The following is a 21,195-nucleotide window of genomic DNA, read 5'->3' as shown; positions in this document are numbered from 1 at the left end:
ATGAACTGTCAGTTGTGACAGAAACGATCACCTCCACGACCATCCTGGCATCGCTGCCACCAAGTGAGAGTCTCCTTCTTGCATGCCTGCACGCCTTAATTATTGTCTGCAATCTAAATGCAAAATGTAATTATAGCTGAGCAGTTTGAAAGGAAGTCCCCGATGAGTAAGTGCGTCTTCTTGTTTGGCCGTGTGTCTTCTCGTTGCCAGAGGGAACCAGCGGATCAAATCACAGGAATATGACCAGCAGTGCTGGAGGGCTGGGCTTGGAGAAGAATGTCTTAACGCAGAACAGCAGCGGGACCTATTTCTCGTCATGTGAGAGCAAATTTCCACTTACGGTCCAAATGTGGAACATTGTGGTTGTACATTCAAACTTTACATGCTCATTTCAGCTTCTGGGTTTAGCATGTCATTTCACATCACCTGCGGCATTTTCCTGTCGTGACTGGTTGCGTTGGTTTGGAAAAACTTTATTTTACATTTTCCTGTGGCCAGAGGTGGATTGTAACTAGTATATTTACTTAAGCACTATGGTCAATCGCTTGAGATACTTGACTTGAATCTTTTCATTCAACCTTAAACTTACTTTACAAAAAGTATACCTGTCCTCTTTACAATGTGACCAGTATAGCTCCGGATGACTTTACAATTTAAGTCTTATATAATGTATGAACAGCTTAAAAATGTGATGATTCTTAAAAATTCAAATCCTGACACTGAAGCTTTATAAAACTAGAAGGGTAATCCATGGAGTGCATCTCTCCATCAAGGCCCAACGGTCTCTATTCATTACATTAAATACAAATTCCACCACCGAGTGCTCAATAAAAATGTCTGTTCTCAAGCTTCCCACAAACATTTTGAATCCACTCCTTTATCCAGGACAGTCTAAAAGTTGACAAGTTCTTCCACGGCAGACACCCCCCCCCCCCCTCCACCCATTTTCATGGAAATCTGTATTATCAGGAATGTCAACTAAAGTATTACAGTATAGAATATATAAGAGGAGAAAACATATGTATCTTCCTTCGCCTTCATCACGTGTCCAGAGAAACAGAAATATAAACAATTAGACAGACACACAGAGAGACACACAGACATGCAGATAGACACACAGGCAGACGGACAGACAGTCAGTCAGACAGACATACAGACAGACATGCAGGTGGACTGACAAACATATAAAAAATCAGACGAGCAGGGAGACAGACATACAAACAGTTAAACAATCAAAAAGACAGGCAGGCAGACAGTCAGACAGACTGACAAATAAAAAATCAGACAGACGGACAGAAATATAGACAGAGAGACAGAAAGATTAAAAAATCAGACAGACAAAAAGGCAGACAGACAGACAGACAGACAATAATACAGACAAGCAGACAGACATAAATAATCAGACAGACAGACACACAGTCAAACAAACAGACAGACAAATAATCAGACAGGGAGACAATCAGACAGGCAGACAGACTAACAATTAGACATATAGACAGGCAGATAAACAATCAGACAGACAGACAGGCAGATAAACAATCAGACACAGACAATCAGACACTAGAGTTTAATGTTGATACAGACAGAGAGGCATGATTTAAATTATTTGGTACTACTGTATTTAGAAGTTAAATAGATATAGAGTTCAATAATTCCAGATCACTAATAAGCTAGACAGTCTAATTGTAAATCCCAAGTAAGTTTAATGTTGATACAATTTATGTAAATAAATTAACTTTCATTGAGTTTAAGTGGAATGGGGTTTTTTTTTTGGCTGACACAACTAATTTAGTGCAAATTGCCAGACATTTTAACTATTCCAGTGCATCATATGAGATTCTCACTGTATGATCTGTGTAAAAATAGGTGAAGAAGGTACATCTTCAAAATGAATGCAGTGCTGTAAAACAGATAATATTCTTACTGACATGTAACAGAAAAACAAATGAGTTAGTATGAAAGTGAAATACTCATTTAAAGTACAAGTGAATGTGTTATCTCTGTGAAGACTCTCATTCAGTGATTACACATATTCCTGTTATTTATTGAGTCTTTATGCAAGACTGTTGCACAACTTGAGTGAAATCATAATTTTCATTTTTCCAGCGTCTGCTGGGGTGAACACCAACAGCTACAGCTCCTCAGGTGTTTACCTTGGAGGAGACTCCTCAGGAGGGGTGGATGGAGTGGGTGGCTACATTGACGCAGAAGGGTACGGAAGTAGAGCTGGGAGTGGAGGAGGAAGCAGCAGCAGTTATCATGTGACCTCGGTGTCAAAGGTCAAGTCCAGCTCGTCTGGAGGTGCCAGGAGAGCGCAGACTGCTGGCTCATCAGGAGGCTTGTCGCCAGCTTTCCGAGAAAGGAAGACTATATCAGCAGGTTATGATGGTGAGATCCTATTGATAAACAGATCCTCAAAATCTGCAGTGCCTAAAAGAGGAACTTGAAAATAGAATGAAACCTTTGTGCATGAGGGTGTTAACAGTTCTGCTGTTATTGTTTTATTCTAGGGAGTTCCAGTGCAAATTCCTCTCCAGAATTTTCTCGCAAAGACTATGGAGTCTATTGTAAGCGTGATTTACAGCTGCTTTTGATTGTTTGTTTCCTGATTAAAAAATATTATTGCAGCTTTATCCTCATGATGTGCCCTGCGTGTGTTTCCTCCCCCATTTTCCTGCTTGTTCTCTTTACAGGCTCCAACACCACAAGAGGAAGGAGCGAAAGCAGAGGTATTTTTAGTGTTTTTTCCTGCATCCCATCACTATTTCTGAATTATCCTCCTTTAAACTGTCATGTCTTCATTTTATTAAATCAGGATACTTTGTCCATTCTGTGTTGTGATTTTTCCAGAGAGTGAGATCAGAGCCAGATTACAAAGCGCCTCTCCCACGGCCTGCAGCTGTAAGACCACTTGAGGCACATTGATCCATTCACTGCTGGTTATGCAATTTCTCATAAAGCAACAACCCATCTTTGAATTTGTTCATTCAAAGATCCACATGGATAGTAAAATAATTTACTCCTAGGTAACTTTAGAGCAACATGTTTTTAAAAAAAAATGATGTTGCTTTCAAATGAGTTTATTTATTCTCAACTCTCTCATGCAGTTTTCAATTCGTAACACATCTGCAGCTCCTCCAGACAGGAATAATACAGCGCATCAGCAAATAGAATAAAGGAAGAAAGAGGGCGGAGTCTTAAACAATGAGAATCCAGGGTTTGTTTTCATTGAATTCATGTCGGGAGGAAATTAAGGGCCAGATTTGTGCTGGCAACAATGGCACACATGAGTCACTGTTTGCAGCTCCCTATATGGTGCAGAAGTGTTTTATAGAATCAGAATGCTCCCCCTGCTGACTTGGGTCTGTAACAGTCATCCTTTTATTCACATACTATCTACCTAATATGAAACGCTCTGCATTATTTTCCATAAACTAAACTCAACAGTATTGAGTAAACTAAACATCAGAAACTAAACATCATGACATTCAACATCTTCTGCTGTCTTTGATGTTTGCTGCATTGGAAGAGGAAATATTTCACTTTGGAGAAAACTTCCATGAACTTCAGAATAAAAGCATCCAACGTGAACGTTGTAATAATTAACGAATAGCAACAATGTCAAACAAAGATGATACCGTTCACATATTTGGTGTTAATATACTTAATAATGTTTTTTAAATACCGAGATCATTTACCAACAGTTTTAGATTTTAAGGCAGTCTGACAAAGATAAAACAGAAATAAAACAAGAAACCTGACGTTACAAATTTCATTACAGCTACACTAAACTGTACTGTAGTAGTGTACATCCACATTCTTAAGAGGAAACCATTTCCTCTTAAGAATGTGAATCAATTTCTAACAGTGAGTAAACAATGAATGTTTTTTTTTTCATAATGCGTGTTCATGTTGCAGATAAGATATTTCTTTCCACTATTTAATCCGAACATGCCTTGCATCACTTACCTTTAAAATTTTTTAAACAGTTGACCTTATGGATTGGCAAAGTTTGCTTAAATTTAAAATGAGTTTATGTCACTTATCATCACTACATTTTCACTAAAGACACAAATTTAAGGCCACTAATACAAAGGACAACTGAAGTGCGAAAACTATTGAAATCAAAAGTTAGCCCAAATAATAATGACTAATTGAAAGTATAATTCTTGATATGCGATTGAAAATAGATAAATATCTTTTTATACATTTTTGCTGATATATTTTTGATAGATAGATAGATAGATACTTTATTAATCCCGGAGGAAATTGCATATTTACAGGCTGTATTTACATAAATTTGCACAGATATACGGTAAATGTAGTTTAGTATAAGGAATACAAAATTAGACACTGATATTCAGTGAATGCAAAATTGGAGAATTTGAGAATCATTTGACTTGGTGTGAACTCATGCACTGACTTTCAGCCTGACCTCATATGCTGATTATTTTCACAATGGCTTTCAATATGGCTTTTGATGGCTATTGTTTCTCTCTTTCTCTCTCTCTCTCTTTTTAAGAATATTTTATTTTAAACTTATAAATAATACAAAATAGACCAAACAACCACCGAACCAACACGCGAACCAAAAAGAGCCCCACCAAAAACAGCAGCCTGATTAATCATCCATGAAAGAAAAAAGATAACAAGGAAAACAAACGAATGAATAAACACAAACAAAAAATAAGCAAATAAATACATTTAAAAAAATTACAAACACTGTAAATGATAAGACACAGTGCCCATCTTACTCAGTCGACAAGTGATGTGTTTAAGTTTGTTAATGCTGTTATAATAAATCCAATAAAGCATCCGGGCAATGTACAGAAGTGCCTATAAAACTTTATGGCCATTGTTTCTGTGATTTCACAGGGACAGAGCTGGATGATGTGAAGAAGCTGCTGAAGGGACGCTCCAACAGTGTCAGCCCCACTCGCTCCTCCACTGCTTCCAGCACCTTGCCTGTACCTAAAAGGGCCACCCTGGAAACCAAAACTATCTCTGTGGCCTCTCAGTCTGGTATATATCCTTACCAGGGTAACACATACTGCACTGGCACATACTGCGTATACATAGAAACCTTATGTACCTCCTGAGATATATGGTTTGACATGACCTCAGTGTGTGCTTCATATGTATTACATTACATGCCTGACAACACAGAGCATCTGGTTCATGAAATGGCATTCAGAAGAGCACATACCTTTGTCAAGGCCGAACAATCCTCCGTGTCTCTTTAGCATGCCCGGTCTATTCTCCACACCTCCTGCATAGTATCCACAGTTTTGTGAATATTTATCCAGTTGTCAAAATCTGCTAACAAACGAACAAGTAAATGACATAGTTGTAAACATTACCCCTTCATAATCACAATGACCCCTGCATGACTGTTACAGTATATTAAGTGTCTTAAAAGAATTTTGTAGGAAATATGAATCAAAATTGTTTTGTTTGTTTTGGTATTTCGCTATTGTTATACAAATTGAATATTAAGAAATGGTCAAATAAGAAAGAGTCCAAAAGGTTCTGTATCCTGCAATGGACAAACTATTTTGAGACATATATATTTATTTTGTTTCTTTTTCCTCCTGCAGGTTCAGCTTCATTTGATTCTGGCGCAAGACCAGTTGGCTTCCACACAATTGAATCATCAGGAATGTACGATACTGGTCTGCCAGCTGGTGTGTTTGATACTGGTGTGAAATCAGGCCATTATGAGATCACAATGAAATCAGGCCAATATGATACTGGGGTCACATCAAGCCAGTATGATAGTAGTGTGAAATCAGCACAGTTTGATGCAGTAAAATCAGGACAGTATGATACCAGTGTGAAATCAGGACAATATGATATCAGTATGAAATCAGGCCAATATGGTACTGGTGTAAAATCAGGCCAGTATGACACCGGTGTGAAATCAGGACAGTATGATATCAGTCTTAAATCAGGCCAGTATGACACCGGTGTGAGATCAGGCCAGTATGACACGCTGGACACCATGCTTCCATCTTTCCCCTGGCCTGTTACCACGCTGCCCTCCTCGCCGACCACGGCGGTTGCTGGGAACACCAGCTCATATACGTATCAGGTCAGCACCAACAACATGTCAGGAGGATCCTCACCAGTTGGCCTCACCTCGCCCTCATCCCTGTCGGGTGAGACCGAACGCCCTTCAATATTTATTGTCTTAGTTTTACCTGTAGTTGAAATTGGCCTTGTATTGCAGCAAGGAAAAGTTTTGACTGGTTGTAGAAATATACATTACATTTACATATAGTTGCATACAGATGCTTTGTATACATATAAATGATCAAAAACTGTTTTGTGAATATTTATGTATTTGACGTGTGTTTTTTATTATTTGAAAATGAAATAAAACTGTTTTTCACAGTTTATGGCTTTCAGAATAATCTGGCTCCCACTTCTGGCAGCGTCCTCACCACCAGCGGAGCCAATGTGAATGCTAATGTAGGAGGTACAGCAGATAGTTTCTACGACATCTGGATAGCATCAAATACTCTTTATTGTACTTTAAGCACAGTATGTATTTGTCTTTATAGGATATGGTGTTCAGAAGAACGTGTCAAGTGGCGGTGGCGGTGGTGGTGTTATCAGCACTGGTGTCTCTACAAGTCAGTCCAGAATTTTTAAAGTTCACCTCTATCTGATAGAATGTTATTGATCAGTCTACAGTCACAATCCTAGCAATTCAATTATTCCTTTCTGGGTTTTCTTTCAGCCACTAGATCCCAAACTGATGATGCTTATAAGAAAGACCATAAGCTCCTGGTCTCAGACAAGGAGAATACTCCAGTCAAGAGGGACACAGAGACACTGATTTTAGCTAAAGACAGTGGGAAGCAGTTCACCACCAGTGGAAGTGGTCTTATTGGAGGAGGTGAGTCAAATACTTACTGCTTCCCTCTGGACAAACACTGAATTATCTCTCATTTAATAACTATTCTGGGTTCTGGGCACACATTTGAATTTTGTAATACAACATAAGCCCCCACAATCCCCACCACCACCACCAAAATCTAAATCTAAATCTAAATCTTAATTTATTTTATATTATAACTACACTATCCATGGTCCAATCTGACTCAAATGTCATACCTGAAGACATATTCACGTCTAAATTCAGTTCTAATCACAGATTGACCATATAACTTCATCCCTTATTTTTTGACACTGTTCGTTGTTTCACTCAATGAATGAAATAACAGCCATAGACTTTTACAGGGTCACTATCAGGAGATTCCTTAAGGAAAGAGAAGCTTATTTCCAGCTACAGTGATACAATGCCACTCAAGGCGGAGACAGGCAACTCTTACTGTGAGTGATCAATTAAAAACTTGGTATCCGCAAAAAAAACTTTTATTCTGAAACAAATCGATAATCTTTCAACAGATGGCTCATCTGGGGTTGTGATGAAAGACAAAGCCACCTATGCAGGTATTTTGGAGTGCATGTGTCATTGTATTTCACATTTTAGGATGTGTAAGTGAGCACTTTTTTCACTTCACCTTCAGAACTTCACAGGGACAGCGGCATCTTTGGAGGTGGAGGGCTGTGCTGCTGCTCTGACACCTGCTGCTCCTGGTGGAAATGGCTGCTGGGTCTTCTCCTCCTCCTCCTTCTCCTGTTGGGACTCCTTTTTGGCCTCATCGCACTGGGTAGGGTTAACATATTCACACACATACAACTACTACAACAGCAAAACAATTATGTGACAGAGGAAACAGATCAATAAATACAGGTCAATGGAAAGAAAACAACATCGGTGTGGCAGAGTTGAAACAGTGGAATTTCTTTCTTTGGATTTTCATTTAAAATGACTCTTCTAATCAACAACCTAATGGGAGAAAGAACGGAAAGAACGAATAACTTTTGGTTCACTCTCCTAACCTGGTCTTGATAACACAGGCCTGAGAGCTTTGCAGTAAATTCTCTGGACAAAACTCCATTAAGTTGGCTGATAAATTCCATTTGCTTTTAGGATCTCTTGCTTCTCCCCAGAGAGCACATACAACAACAATTTGACATTAAATAGGGAGAAGATGTCTCCTCAAAGACTGAATCTTTTTTGCTGTCAGTTACTCGGCTGCTGCTGCTCAGTAATGAAACTCCAAGGAGTGCCTGTTTTTGAACTAATAAAACGTGTGTTTCAGCTTTTACAGGCTGGTGAGCATTATTTCACTGTGCTGCTAAGAGCCTTCAGCCAGTAAATGTATTCCTTTCCCTGGAAACGTGAGGTGTGGGTACTGACTCAGGGCCATGAGGTTGGACTGGCATTCACTGTGGCTTTTTGTAATAGTGAGAACCTGAAATACCATTTGCAGATCACTTCTGATCTGAGGTATATATTTCCTCTTTTCAAACATGAGCACAACAAATCCTGTTACTGAACAAGTAAGAGCACAGATCCTGTAAAGTATATATTTTAGACGCTGTGGATCTGAAAAGACATCACTGTATTTCTGTATGACATTATCAACCAATAAAAAAGTCATAGAAATAGAACCAGAATCTCACCAAAAATCTGGGGTACATAAATTGTTCAGGTGACAAAATAGGAATAAACAACATTTTATACATTCAGTAGTCAGTCTATCCCCCATCAGCATTGATCACAGCAGCAATCATGAGCCATGGACCTCCAGATGATGACAGCCTTTTGTGAATAATGTTCATACTATCACATTTCCTCACTCAACCAGCCTTACAGGTTTTCAATGGGGTTTAGGTTCATATTTACCTATTCCAGAAATGTGGGCATCCTGTCAGCAATGATTCCAAGTTCAGCGTGTCTCAGATTGTTTCTTATTGATTGCCATCTGTAGTTCTATCATGGGTACATGATGTGCAGTAGGCAGATATACTGTTTGGAATTCTGGTTAGTTTCACGAGGGGAATCAGGGTGGTCTGCCTGCTACATGACACTGAAATGAATGGACTGTTAAGAACTGGTGAGCATCATCACCTTGGCGACTTGGGTCAGTTGTTCCACCTCTGTCGTACAAATTCCACATGGATAATGGTGCCCCAGCTGCGGTTTTGTTACAGATGTCATTTTCTCCCCAGTGTTCGTGCCTTTTTCTTTTTGTAGCTGTGCAATAGGTTAATAAAAGAGTGATTTTTTTTGGGGGGGGGGGGGGGGGATTAGTTATATTATGGAAGTAGGAACTTTAAAATTGTGTTAAAAGATATGATATTGCTCACAAAAAGTCGATAATAATGAATGAAAAAAATCACCACAAGCCCTGCCCACATCAGACAAGGAGTTTAAAAACAGTAAAAGTTGTGTAATTTTTGTGTACAGTCTTGTTTTAAATTACTGTACAGTCAAACAATGTTAGAAGAAGTAATTTATAAATTATGAAATATTAAAATTAATTTTCTTTTATCTGATGATTATCTAAAATTAATTACAGATAAACAACTACGTCAAAACGACTAGGTTTCCATCATGTCTTCAATATTCATGACTAAGAACTGCTATCGTTTGTATTCATGATATATTGCAGTGGTTCACAAAGTTTTTTGGGGGTAAGTCTTTGGGTCATGGAAAATGTTTTTCTATTGTGTTCATTATAGTATTTGTCTTTGTATGTAGTTCTAATGGTGAATTTATGGTACACTCATTTAAATGGGAAAAGTGATTCTCCTTAGGACAGATACAGTCACATAAGAGTGATTTATAAAAAATTTTCCTACTAATGATTAAAAATACAGTGAAAGTAGTAAACTAAGGGTCAAATATAAGTAATGGATTCCCACCCACAGATGCATCTGTAAACACAATAGTTCTTCAGATTAACAACTGAGGATCATGCCTTATGCCCTGTATCTGAATCTCTATCATAATTTGTCACTTTCTCAGCTGAGGATGTCCGAAAACTGAAGAATCGAGTTGCCACCCTGGAGGCTGAATCCTCTGTCGCTGCAGCTCGTACCAGTCGGCTGTCAGGCTCTTCTAATAATGTCAACGTCTATTCGGGTGCTGGAGGCACCAGCCACACTGACAACACACTCCTCCTGGGCACCGGAGGTGGGGCTGCTGCAGGTGCTGGTGGCTCCAATGGTGGCAATGCAATTGACGTCAGCGTTGGAGGTGGGGCCGCTGGCACCAGTGGAGCCAATGTGGGAGGTGCTGGTACCAGTTTCAGTGGTGGTGCTGGCAGTGGAGTTTCTGGTGGGTCTGGTACCAGTTCAAGTGGAAGTTCCTCTGGAGCAGGCACCAGCTTCGGTGGTGGAGCTGGAAGTGGAAGTTCTGGCGGTGCTGGCACCAGTTTCAGTGGTGGTGCTAGCAGTGCTGGTGGAACCAGCTCCGGTGGAGGTTCTCGTCGTACTGGCATCATTTTAAGCGGTGGAACTGGCAGTGGAAGTTCTGGTGAAGCTGGCACCAGTTTCAGTGGTGGTACCGGCAGTTCTGATGGAACCAGTGTCAGCGGAGGTTCCGGGCGTACGAGTACCAGTTACAGCGGCAGTGCCAGCAGTGCTGGTGGAACCACTTTCAGCGGAAGCTCTGGCAGTGCTGGTACCAGTTATGGTGGTGGCTATGGCACTGCTGGTGGCACTGGTTCCGGGACCAGTGGAGGACATATGGATGCTGCTTTTCTTCAAATAATGATCCAACAAATGTTGAGAAATGAAATCCAGTCACAAGCATTCAGAGGTACTGCACACAAACACAAGTAATTAGTTGACACGCACACGCACACACACACACACATACACGCACGCATGCACGCACGCACACACACACACACATACTCACACTCAACTTCACTGAACAAGTACTTTCTGCCTCAGGTTTTCTAGCATCCTCAGTGCAGGGAGAAAGAGGACTGCCGGGACCTAAAGGTGAAATTCCAGCAATATCTCTTCAATTAAATGCAAACACAGACCTTAATCAGCTTGTACATAATCATATTAATACATGTTCCTGTGTCCCGGGGACACAGGAATTAAAGGTTGGGGAAGCTTTTTCTGTTCTGTTGTTCTTTGTGCTTGAAATCTACCATGGATTCTCATCAAATGTATGTTTTAATTTTCACAGGAGATCAAGGTTTCTCTGGACTTCCAGGTGAAGAAAATTTTCCTTGTGGCATTATGTACATAGTCTTACAACTATAATATGACTTCATGATTTAATATTACTGACTGTGAATTGCCATCTCAGGTTCTCCTGGTGTGACAGGTCCGGCAGGTGCTGAGGGACCAAAAGGCCAAAAAGGAAGTCAAGGTAAAGAGAACTCTTTGTTTCAAATTGCAGTACACTGAAAAGATTTAAAATTCCAGATTGTGTGAAAGTGTAACTATGTTGAGGTATCTCTTTGGAAATAACTCTCTGTGTCCATTACAGCTCAATAATGATACTAATTTTGATAAGTAATAAAAATAAAACGGCAGACCAAAAAAATAAGATCGGTAGAAATCATTTATTCCGGTGACACAACTGAAGTGTGTAACATTTTACACCATTTTGTAAACTATCTGTTCAGGTGATCATGGAGTGGATGGGATACCAGGTATCAGAGGTCGCGAGGGCCCGCTGGGCCCCAGAGGTGAGCCAGGACCTTCAGGCTTTGGACCAAAAGGTGACAGAGGTATGTGTCATTTTCCCAACAGTGAAAAAACTCCTGTGTTTGTTGGTGGTACTAATGTATGTCCCTTATGATTTACAGTATGATCTAGAAACAGCATATAGTGGAAAGAGTTGTGCTGTCCAATACAGCATTCACGTTGTAGTCAGCATGTCTTCTATGATGAAGAAATTTAAGTCAAACCAGAATAAAAAACACCCCCCCAAATCATTTAAAAATAAAATACATTTATTTTAGTATTATTTTCCTGTTGCCTATACTCAAATATTAGATTAAGTATAGATCAATATCCATCATAAATAAATTTAATTAATTTGTTTATTAATTTTGTTGGTGTTTTTTGTTTCTTTTTTTAGGTGTTCAATTGCTGTTTTAAATAATATTCTTTTTAAACAAAAATGTAATATTCATTTTTGTTTTAGGTGCGTCCGGACCCCCTGGCCAGCCAGGTCAGTTTGCCCCTGAACTTAAGAGTGATTCAACAAACATCTACCTTTGCAGTGAATTTAATGGCAGCACCTGAAGAATGTGATTAATTCATTGCCAACAGTCAATATATGTCTTTTCTTTTTTTTTGTCTGGTCAACCAGGCCCTCAGGGTTTCCGTGGCGAAACAGGGGCACCCGGGTCTAAAGGTAGGTAGATGGACTTTTCTTCGCTGCTAAATTAAGTAAACTCTTTCCCTTGTTCTTGTTTTCAACTGCTTTTCCGGGGACAGCAGTATGAGCAGGGAAGCCCAGACACTTCTCTCTACGGTCATTTGCACCTCTGGGGGGATCCCAAGTTGCTCCCTGGACAACCGAGAGATAATGTCTCCCCAGAGAGTCCTGGGTGTGCCTCTGGGTCTCCACCGAAGTGGACATGTATCTTTGCCTCCTAAACATCTAAAGCTGAGCATTGCTTTGCCTTCCTGGTACCTAGTGTCCTCGTGAATACCGTGTTAGCTGTGGACAAACTGTGATTAGCACAAACGTGCAACAACCGAACACCATTTGGATTCAGATTGGGCAGGTTGATCCTCCAAGTCACGCCCATCCAGGTTATGCTGTCATTGCTCATCTGAGCATTGAAGTCAATAACAGAGAACATGCATGTAAGCCCACACCAGCCCTCCAGCCATCACCTGGTGCAACTCCAGCAAGATAGAGGGTCCAGCCCCCATAGAGTACTAGGATCAGAGGTGTGTGTAGAGGTGAGGCCGACTATATCTAGTCGGAACTTCTCAACCTTTATAAGCTCAGTCTCATTACCCACCAGGGAGGTGACATTCCATGGCTCTGTCATGACATTCTGTAACCGGATATCGGACCATCAAGGCGCCTGCCTTTTAGTGCTGCCCAATCCACAGTGCAGCAAATCCCTGCAGCTCCTGTGGGTGGTGGGCCCAAGAGAGGATATAGTCATGTTTTGGGTTGGCCTGACCTCATTGGTGAAGGCCCAGCAACCAAACATTTACTGGTGGGCCCCTTCCCCAGCCTAACTCCAGAGTGGGGCCCTGGCACCCCCATTAATTTGAGTACAGGTATACCTCTTACGTTATTAATTGGTTCCAGGAGACGTAACGTAAATCGAAAAACAACAAAAGTAGAATTGATCTGTCTCCAAGCTAAATAACCATTCCAAACTCTATAAATGCATTTTCAATAATATTTTGTTAATACGGATCTATTTAATGCCTACAAATTTAAAAAAAAAAATATAGTGCAGAAAAAACCTCGTCATCTTGTACGTTGCCGTCTCGTCTTCAGCTGCTTCTTCTGCGTTGAAGGTGCTACGGGTTAATAATGTACAATACAGTAAAATGCTAAAAATAAAAAATAAAAAATAATATAAAAATTATTTTAAAAAATTCAGTAACATAACATTGTGGATTTTGAACAGTTTTATGGGTTTTTATGAGTCCAATATTTGTGGATTACAGCGAAGTAGATTTATATAAAGCAGATTTTTAATTTTCCTTGTATTTGTTTTGAAAACCAATGAATTCTCGAGGACGACATAATTCAAAATGACGTAAGCCGGTATACCTGTTCGTCATCAGAGATCTTTCCATCCGCACGTTGTTTGACCCTTAACCTAGAACCTGCCATGAGAGAGAGGCTCTACTAGGGCAAATTATAAATTTCCCCCAGACAGCAAAGCTCCGAGAATTATAAGGTACTCAAACCCCTCCTCCAGGTGGCAGCTGATGAAGGGGATTATGTAAATTGCATTGTTAATTTAGTTTTATTTATATTGCTTACAGTCATTCTGTAACACAGCACAGCTTTGTGGCTTGAACTACTTTAGAATCAGTTAACATATATCATGCAGTTTTTTAATTCACATGTCTGTCTTCTCAGGCGATGTTGGTTTGCCAGGTCTTCAAGGGTCACATGGAGAAAAAGGATCCAAAGGGTCAATGGGTGAGTCCGTCCGGGACCCTCCAGCTTCAGATGATTAACTATAAATAACTCAAATTCCTAGAACATAATATTCTGACTTCTGGACAGAGAGTTTCATATAAAGAGCAATACTGTACTTCTCTCAAATTTGTTCCTTAAAAATTAAAGTTCATTGTGCTTTTTCATTTCATTGTGGCAATAGCCAGAATTGCAAGACTAACAAACTCCACCAGAATGCAGTATAGAGATGTCCAGAAAAGTCAAAACATCAGTTCATTAAAGCACAGCTGTTTTTAAGTGACTTTCTGAAGGGACCTCTATGTTAATCAATAGTATTACTTTAAGAATTTTTCTGTTTGTAGCTCAACAGAACTGAAAGTCGTAATATATTCAAATTAGATATTAAAATTAAGGTGAGTGAGGGACTGGTATCAATTTCACTGATACTGTAAGGTTATTATAGGAAGGCTCAAGGTTAATTGTATATTATCATGATATTGTGGGGGTTTTTTTTTTCATTAACAGGTTTGTCTGGAACTGATGGTCAGAAAGGATCAAGAGGTAAAGTAGTCTTTATATAAGCATTGCATTTAAAACACAGGTACACACAGTATGTTTGTAAGTATATAGATGGATGGATGGATGAATGGATGGATAGATAGATAGATAGATAGATAGATAGATAGATAGATAGATAGATAGATAGATAGATAGATAGATAGATAGATAGATAGATAGATAGATAGATAGATAGATAGATAGATAGATAGATAGATAGATAGATAGATAGATAGATCGATCGATCGATCGATCGATCGATCGAGTGTGAGAACAGACAGACAAACAGACATGTTGATCTGTCTGTTCTCACAGTCTTTAGTGGCAGCCCTGCTGACCAGACCTTTTGCTTGATTCCTCTGGTGTTTTCATATATATTCCTTTCTGTACGTCACTCAAGTATTGAGACAAATGTTTATATCTGTTACTAGCCAAGATTTGGATAGGATGACTTCCATCTGGGGTACTTAAGATTAGTGGATGACCATTCGAGGCGGGTACTATCCCCTAGCAGCTGGTTCATCTGTGCTGCAAGGTGTTCATGGAGGTCAAATTTTGGCCAGTACATGTGGATAATGTCAGGGCCCAGTGCTGTCCAGCTGTTCGTTTTACATTATTGGATGCTTGCCATTGAGATGGTTAACGAGATGGTAATGTCTGTGAGAGATTGCTGTGGTGTGTAAATGATCTTCCTAAGGCACATGGCAACCAGCTGTATTTGTTTGGGACACCAGGTTTTGATTTTCATTTTAACCTTCATTCTCAGAGGTGCTATTGTTGTGTTTGTATTATGTCAGAAACTGAATTAATTAGAGGAAAAAAGCAATTTTCCTTTCATATTTAAAAAATGCAAGGTTTTCACTTCCAACACACGTAAAGAAACAACGGAATGAACAGAGAATAAATTAAATAGATACTCAAAAAGTTGTTGTTTTTTTACATTGACTCTCAGGTGATCAAGGATCTGCTGGGCCTCCTGGAATCAGAGGACCTGCTGGGCCTCCAGGGGATTCTGGAATTCCAGGTACAGTGAGATCAATGTCACCAATGTGGTTTGATGCTCAGCTACATTAAAATGTGATCAAATAATATGAAATCACGCATTCACAATATTTCCCCCTCTGTAGGAACACCTGGACTTCAAGGACCACCAGGTTATTAAATTAGCACAAATTGTAGTTTGTATAAAAATAATCTAGAACTTGCTGCAAAGAATTGGCTTTAATTCCTGTCAGCAGTACAAATGTATGTGTTTTACTTTTAGGAATACCAGGAAATCCAGGACAACCTGGTGCCAGAGGTACATCTGCAGTAAACTTAAGCTCCCCTTCTGCTTCTGAAGTATCATGTGTTTTGTTCTGTTACTCTGTACATCTCAGAGAACATGTGTTTGTTTTAGGGGAAACAGGTGAACCAGGAAGAATCATCAATACAGGTAAGAAATGATGAAAGTAGATCCAATAGATAATCTAATAGACTAGAATTAGATAGATTTAGGATGTCCAATCTTCACTTTTCTTTCCAGCTGGCTCCTCTGCTGTTGGTATCCCTGGACCACCTGGGCGTGCTGGTCCTCCTGGCCCTGCTGGACCTCCAGGATTATCAGGTCAGATCCTAAAAAGTATACAGATGATGTCCGTGATGCCCTACATATTTGACATCATTCTCTGAATAACTTTACCATATAAGCAGCAACAATTATTACATCAAATAAGTGGCAATCAAAAGTTCTCTATTAATGTCCTCAGGTCCTATTGGCCCTGCTGGTCACCCAGGCCCACCTGGTAGGTCTTTGCACATTTTTTCATCTTTAATACAATCCTCAAAGTCTTGTAGATGCTGCACTGTTTTTGTCTTCAAAGGTCCAAAAGGTGACAGGGGCTTTAAGGGAGAGCAGGGAGAACAAGGATTAACAGTGAGAACAAGTGAAAGTATAAGCTCAACCAGAGCTGAGAGTGAGTGGTTTTTTTATTGTTTTTCTAGAAGACATGCTCTGTGTGTACCATTATTTGCTGTTGATTATACTTTAAGTGAGACGATTTACTGTTTAGAAGAAAAACATAATGAGGCAATTTTCATTTTGCAAATAAAATGTAGGAATCATAAGATGCTCTGTTCAGTGCACTACAGTTGTTGTTAGTGGTGGAGGACATAATCACATCCTTACCTGTGTGCCACACTGTAAAGCTACTAAATTCAACTTAAGTAAAAGCACAAGTCCTCAATTAAAAAATGAATGAAGTGAAAGTATGTGAGTACAGTGGTATAAGTAAAATCTTAAAGCTGCTCTGACTGTGATATTGTAAGATATAATTTGACTATTACTACCCTTGTTCTAATGTTAAGGAGAGTTAATCAGCTAGTTGTAAAATATTGCTTTATTTGAATAACTCAAAGTAATAATGACTTAAGGTAAATGTAAATGTAATCAACTTTATTAATCCCGTAGGGAAATTATAATAATAATAATACAAATTCTATAGAGTTGGACTATGGACATAAATACTGTTCATATGGTGTTGTAAACTGAGCTGCCTTCCCTGGGATTTGCATTGCTTTAGTGCCATCCTATTTTTTTAACACTTTTTAGAGGACTGTCAAAATATTTCCTGGTTTACAATAAATAACTATGAGGCATACCATCACAAAGGGTACATATGGCTATCCTGTGAAACTACTGGAATTCCTTTGATCTACATAAATTAAATGTAAATAAAAAACAATAAATCCTCACATTTGCAAAGTTGGAAATATTAAATTTAGCATTTTTAAAAAATAAAATTTGCCAAAATTAAATTACTGTTTCTTTAAAATTGATTTGCAATAATTTAAATAAATGACAAGGCAATGAAATAAATGATTCTTCAGTACAGCTAAATCATGAGGTGATATTGAAACATAATGCTGAAAAGTAAAAACTCTTATTATTTTGTAGTTCATCAAAATCAAGCAATTTCCCCCAGTGGCCACAGGGGTTGCTGTTAAGTAACATCAAGCAGCATCCTTATCATTTAACATTCTTACCTCACTATGTCCTTTTTGTAGACTAAAATGTTGTTCATTGTTTAAATGATTTTTTGTTGTAGGGCAATTCGGCTCCAGTGCAGTTGCAGGAATACCTGGACCACCTGGCCCACCTGGTCCTCCTGGACGTCCAGGTAAAATAAAACAAAACACAACATAGCATTTTTCAGCATAATGAAAGACATCATATTTGATAGTTACTTTATAAATGATTGACCGCATCTTCTTCAAATGGTTTTGCTGATGATCTAAAACATTTTCATTAAGGTGATTCGAGACAAGGACCTCCCGGGCCACCTGGGCCTCCAGGTCAGCCAGCAAATTCATTAGATTCATAATCCAATAGATTAGAATTAGACATCCTGAAAAAGTATATTCAATCTGGATGGATCACATAGTGTAACTGAGTATTAGTAATGCTGGACCATTCTTCACATCGAACTTCTGCTTTTTAGGTTATGGAAGACCTGGACCCAAAGGAGAAAAAGGAGATTCAGGCTTTTCATCCAGCTCTGGTAAAATCTGCATCAGAATTTGGACCTTCTCTCAATATGGATTTCAAATTATTTCGAGCGGTAACATGAAACATTACCATTTTTCAGGAACATTTTACACCGGTCCACCGGGACCACCTGGGGCTCCTGGTCCTAAAGGATCAGCAGGTGATCAGATGTTGTGAAGACCTGTTACCATGACTGTTACCTAACAAATATCTCCAATTTTACCACAAGTAGTTCATTATGTAAACATGTCCATCATTGTTTTAGGTCATTATCTTTCTTTAATAATCTTCTTTTAAATAACTAAAACATGGACACTTGTGTGTTGCATGGCCATGGTTCTCAAATTTGTGAAACAAAGAGTGATGTGTTTTTGAAGACCTTGACATCTTTTTGTATCTCAGGAGAACAGGGCCAACCAGGGTTGCCCGGTACCCCAGGAAGATCAGGAAGCTCTGAGAGAAGTCAGTAAACACAAATCTCAGATGATAATATTACAAAGACATACTTTTAATGTTAGTAGACTTTGTTAATACTTATGTATTTTACATTTTATTTACAGTTACAACTATCACTGGGGGACAAGGGATCACTGGACCACCAGGTCCACCGGGTCCACCAGGACTTCCAGGACCACGAGGATTTAAAGGTAAACCAACATATTATAACTTATAAATACTGTCATCATTTATCATATTTGAAAGCAGTTCCCAGGTTTGTCTCACATGACTTATTTGTTGTTATTTAACATATCTAAGGGGATACTGGGGATCCTGGTATTCCTGGCTCTGCGCGAGGTAAAGAAAAAAAAAATCTAAATTATTAAAATACCAAAGTACAGTGTTTTATTTAAAGCAGTTCAGGATTGAGCTGAAGCTTCATCCCACATGTGCTCTCCTGGGTCTTTCTAATGTTTCCTCAGGCTCCATCTCAGTCACCTCAGGTCCACCTGGTCCCCCAGGTCCCCCTGGCCCTCCAGGCTCATTCACCTCTTCTTCTGAGATGCAGCAGTACATTGTTGACTATTTAGGTATGTTTTTCTGAATGATGGTTACTGGTGGGGGGCACAGAAGACACTATGAAAATGATTTTTTTCTTCCATGCAGGCAGACATAGGCTGACCGGAACACCTGGACCTCCAGGTCCACCTGGGCCTCCTGGCATCCCTGGAACTATCTCAGGCTCTATGGATGACATCTCTACTAGAATCATTGCATACATACAACGTAGGCTTGTGCTTTTTACCAAAGATTTTTGCGGAAATGGTTTAGAAGGGGGACAACCATTAATATGTGTTGCACCTTCAGGTTCAGGTTCAGGACTCAGCATTGGTGTTCAGGGTCCTCCAGGACCACCTGGTCCTCCAGGACCTGGCTCTGGATCCCTGACTGTCAGCAGTCTCATTGCCATGCTTCAGAGTAAGTGTAATACAGGGGTGGGCAATTAATTTTAACAGGCCATGTGAGAAACCTGAATTTTATCAGAGGACCACACTGGTGATAACTTAAATTTAATTCTGCTCAACATTCTTCCATTGTAAAAACCACTAAATAAAATATTTTGAGTAGTTGATACTGATAATAATAATAATAATAATAATACACTCTGTAATATTTACAGTAGGCTATGTGAAATTGTGGGGTTTAATTTATGTAATTTATGACTGGCCTCACTCGAAGTGCACAGGGATGTACAAAGGGCTAGATGTGACGCCCAAGCCACAGTTCGCCCAGGTCTTGTTTGATACATACTCTACCTGTTGTACACTGTCTATTATCAACATCATCTTTTATTATGAAGAAATTATGAAGAAATAAATGTCAGAGGACTTCCTCATTCACAAGGTGCACCAAACTGATTATGTCTCCCTGCTGTGACACATCCAGGAGATGATGTGAGGAGATATATTTCAGGACCACCAGGGCCACAAGGTCCACCAGGACCACCTGGATCATCAGTGGGAATTTCAGCCAGTTATAGTGTGGAGGAGATTGCAAGATATGTCTTCAACATCATGTCTGGTAAGTACAGGTCACATAAGGGATCTCAAAGTCAAACGCACAGAGGGCCATAAAAACAAATTGGCTTCAAGACGAGGGCCGGACTGGTTCAATGTTTATTAAAATGTATTGAAACGATTGCACATAGCCATCATTTCACACAGACACAATTCGCACATTGCACACAGACAAAAATGAACTTTCTTCAAAGAAAAATCACATCTTTGTATGTGTGTTTCTGAGACATTTGATGGTGCCTTTTTAGATTATATTCTTTCACAACCAAACTTTCTCCACACAGAATACACACAGGTTTGCCCTTTACTTGCGTGAATATGTATTCTGCTTCCCAGTGGGCTTGAAACCCCCACTGTTCTCAGCGTTGACCCTCCGTTTAGTCATTTCTGACTGCTGATAAATAATAAAGCAGAGGCCTGTATGAGGACTGTAAGACAGTGGTGAGGTGTGCTGTAGGTGTGACAGAGGAGTTTAAGGTGGCGGTGGGACTGTATCAGGGATCAGCTCTGAGCCCCTTCTTGTTCCCTATGGTGATGGACAGGCTGACAGACGAGGTTAGACAGGAATCTCCATGGACTATGATGTTTGCAGATGATATTGTGATCTGTAGTGAGAGCAGGGAACAGGTGGAGGAGAAGCTAGAGAGGAGGAGGTTTGTCCTGGGAAGGAGAGGAATGAAGGTTAGCCTCAGTAAGACAGAGTACATGTGTGTGAATGAGAGGGACCCAAGTGGAAGAGTGAGCTTACAGGGAGAAGAGATCAAGAAGGTGGAGGATTTTAAGTACTTAGGGTCAACAGTCCAGAGCAATGGAGAGTGTAGAAAAGAGGTGAAGAAGCTTGTACAGGCAGGATGAAACGGGTGGAGGAAAGTGTCAGGTATGATGTGTGATAGAAGAGTTTCAGCTAAAATGAAAGGAAAGGTGTACAAAACTGTGGTGAGACCAGCGATGTTGTTTGGTCTAGAGACAGTGTCACTGAGGAAAAGACAGGAGACAGAGCTGGAGGTAGCAGAGATGAAGATGCTGAGGTTCTCTTTGGGAGTGACCAGGATGGATAGGATCAGGAATGAGTACATCAGAGGGACAGCACATGTTAGAGG

General features: G+C 39.7%; 1 protein-coding gene across 5 annotated transcripts in view; it reads left to right on the top strand.

Annotated features, from left to right (window-relative positions):
- col17a1b (collagen, type XVII, alpha 1b) overlaps nt 1–21,195 on the top strand; it is a 29,783-nt gene that overhangs the window by 4,248 nt on the left and 4,340 nt on the right. For all 5 annotated transcript variants that reach the window (XM_068327088.1, XM_068327087.1, XM_068327089.1 and 2 more), the window contains 41 exons: nt 13–63; nt 211–318; nt 2,107–2,388; nt 2,511–2,567; nt 2,694–2,729; nt 2,851–2,901; nt 4,876–5,022; nt 5,598–6,158; nt 6,395–6,478; nt 6,564–6,635; nt 6,743–6,901; nt 7,246–7,338; nt 7,414–7,458; nt 7,536–7,679; nt 9,887–10,681; nt 10,819–10,869; nt 11,066–11,092; nt 11,189–11,251; nt 11,511–11,615; nt 12,035–12,061; nt 12,203–12,247; nt 13,955–14,017; nt 14,522–14,557; nt 15,507–15,578; nt 15,682–15,708; nt 15,819–15,854; nt 15,954–15,989; nt 16,080–16,160; nt 16,303–16,338; nt 16,417–16,509; nt 17,641–17,712; nt 17,846–17,887; nt 18,034–18,093; nt 18,181–18,240; nt 18,483–18,542; nt 18,641–18,727; nt 18,837–18,875; nt 19,001–19,108; nt 19,185–19,304; nt 19,386–19,496; nt 19,965–20,099. In XM_068327088.1, the coding sequence (XP_068183189.1) occupies nt 13–63; nt 211–318; nt 2,107–2,388; nt 2,511–2,567; nt 2,694–2,729; nt 2,851–2,901; nt 4,876–5,022; nt 5,598–6,158; nt 6,395–6,478; nt 6,564–6,635; nt 6,743–6,901; nt 7,246–7,338; nt 7,414–7,458; nt 7,536–7,679; nt 9,887–10,681; nt 10,819–10,869; nt 11,066–11,092; nt 11,189–11,251; nt 11,511–11,615; nt 12,035–12,061; nt 12,203–12,247; nt 13,955–14,017; nt 14,522–14,557; nt 15,507–15,578; nt 15,682–15,708; nt 15,819–15,854; nt 15,954–15,989; nt 16,080–16,160; nt 16,303–16,338; nt 16,417–16,509; nt 17,641–17,712; nt 17,846–17,887; nt 18,034–18,093; nt 18,181–18,240; nt 18,483–18,542; nt 18,641–18,727; nt 18,837–18,875; nt 19,001–19,108; nt 19,185–19,304; nt 19,386–19,496; nt 19,965–20,099 (4,377 nt within the window). The remainder of the gene's footprint in view (nt 1–12; nt 64–210; nt 319–2,106; nt 2,389–2,510; nt 2,568–2,693; nt 2,730–2,850; nt 2,902–4,875; nt 5,023–5,597; nt 6,159–6,394; nt 6,479–6,563; nt 6,636–6,742; nt 6,902–7,245; nt 7,339–7,413; nt 7,459–7,535; nt 7,680–9,886; nt 10,682–10,818; nt 10,870–11,065; nt 11,093–11,188; nt 11,252–11,510; nt 11,616–12,034; nt 12,062–12,202; nt 12,248–13,954; nt 14,018–14,521; nt 14,558–15,506; nt 15,579–15,681; nt 15,709–15,818; nt 15,855–15,953; nt 15,990–16,079; nt 16,161–16,302; nt 16,339–16,416; nt 16,510–17,640; nt 17,713–17,845; nt 17,888–18,033; nt 18,094–18,180; nt 18,241–18,482; nt 18,543–18,640; nt 18,728–18,836; nt 18,876–19,000; nt 19,109–19,184; nt 19,305–19,385; nt 19,497–19,964; nt 20,100–21,195) is intronic.

This window comes from Antennarius striatus, chromosome 11, assembly GCF_040054535.1.
Source record: "Antennarius striatus isolate MH-2024 chromosome 11, ASM4005453v1, whole genome shotgun sequence".
Lineage (NCBI taxonomy): Eukaryota > Metazoa > Chordata > Actinopteri > Lophiiformes > Antennariidae > Antennarius > Antennarius striatus.
Note: the sequence above shows the minus strand (reverse complement) of the source record. Positions and strands in the feature narration are given on the sequence as shown.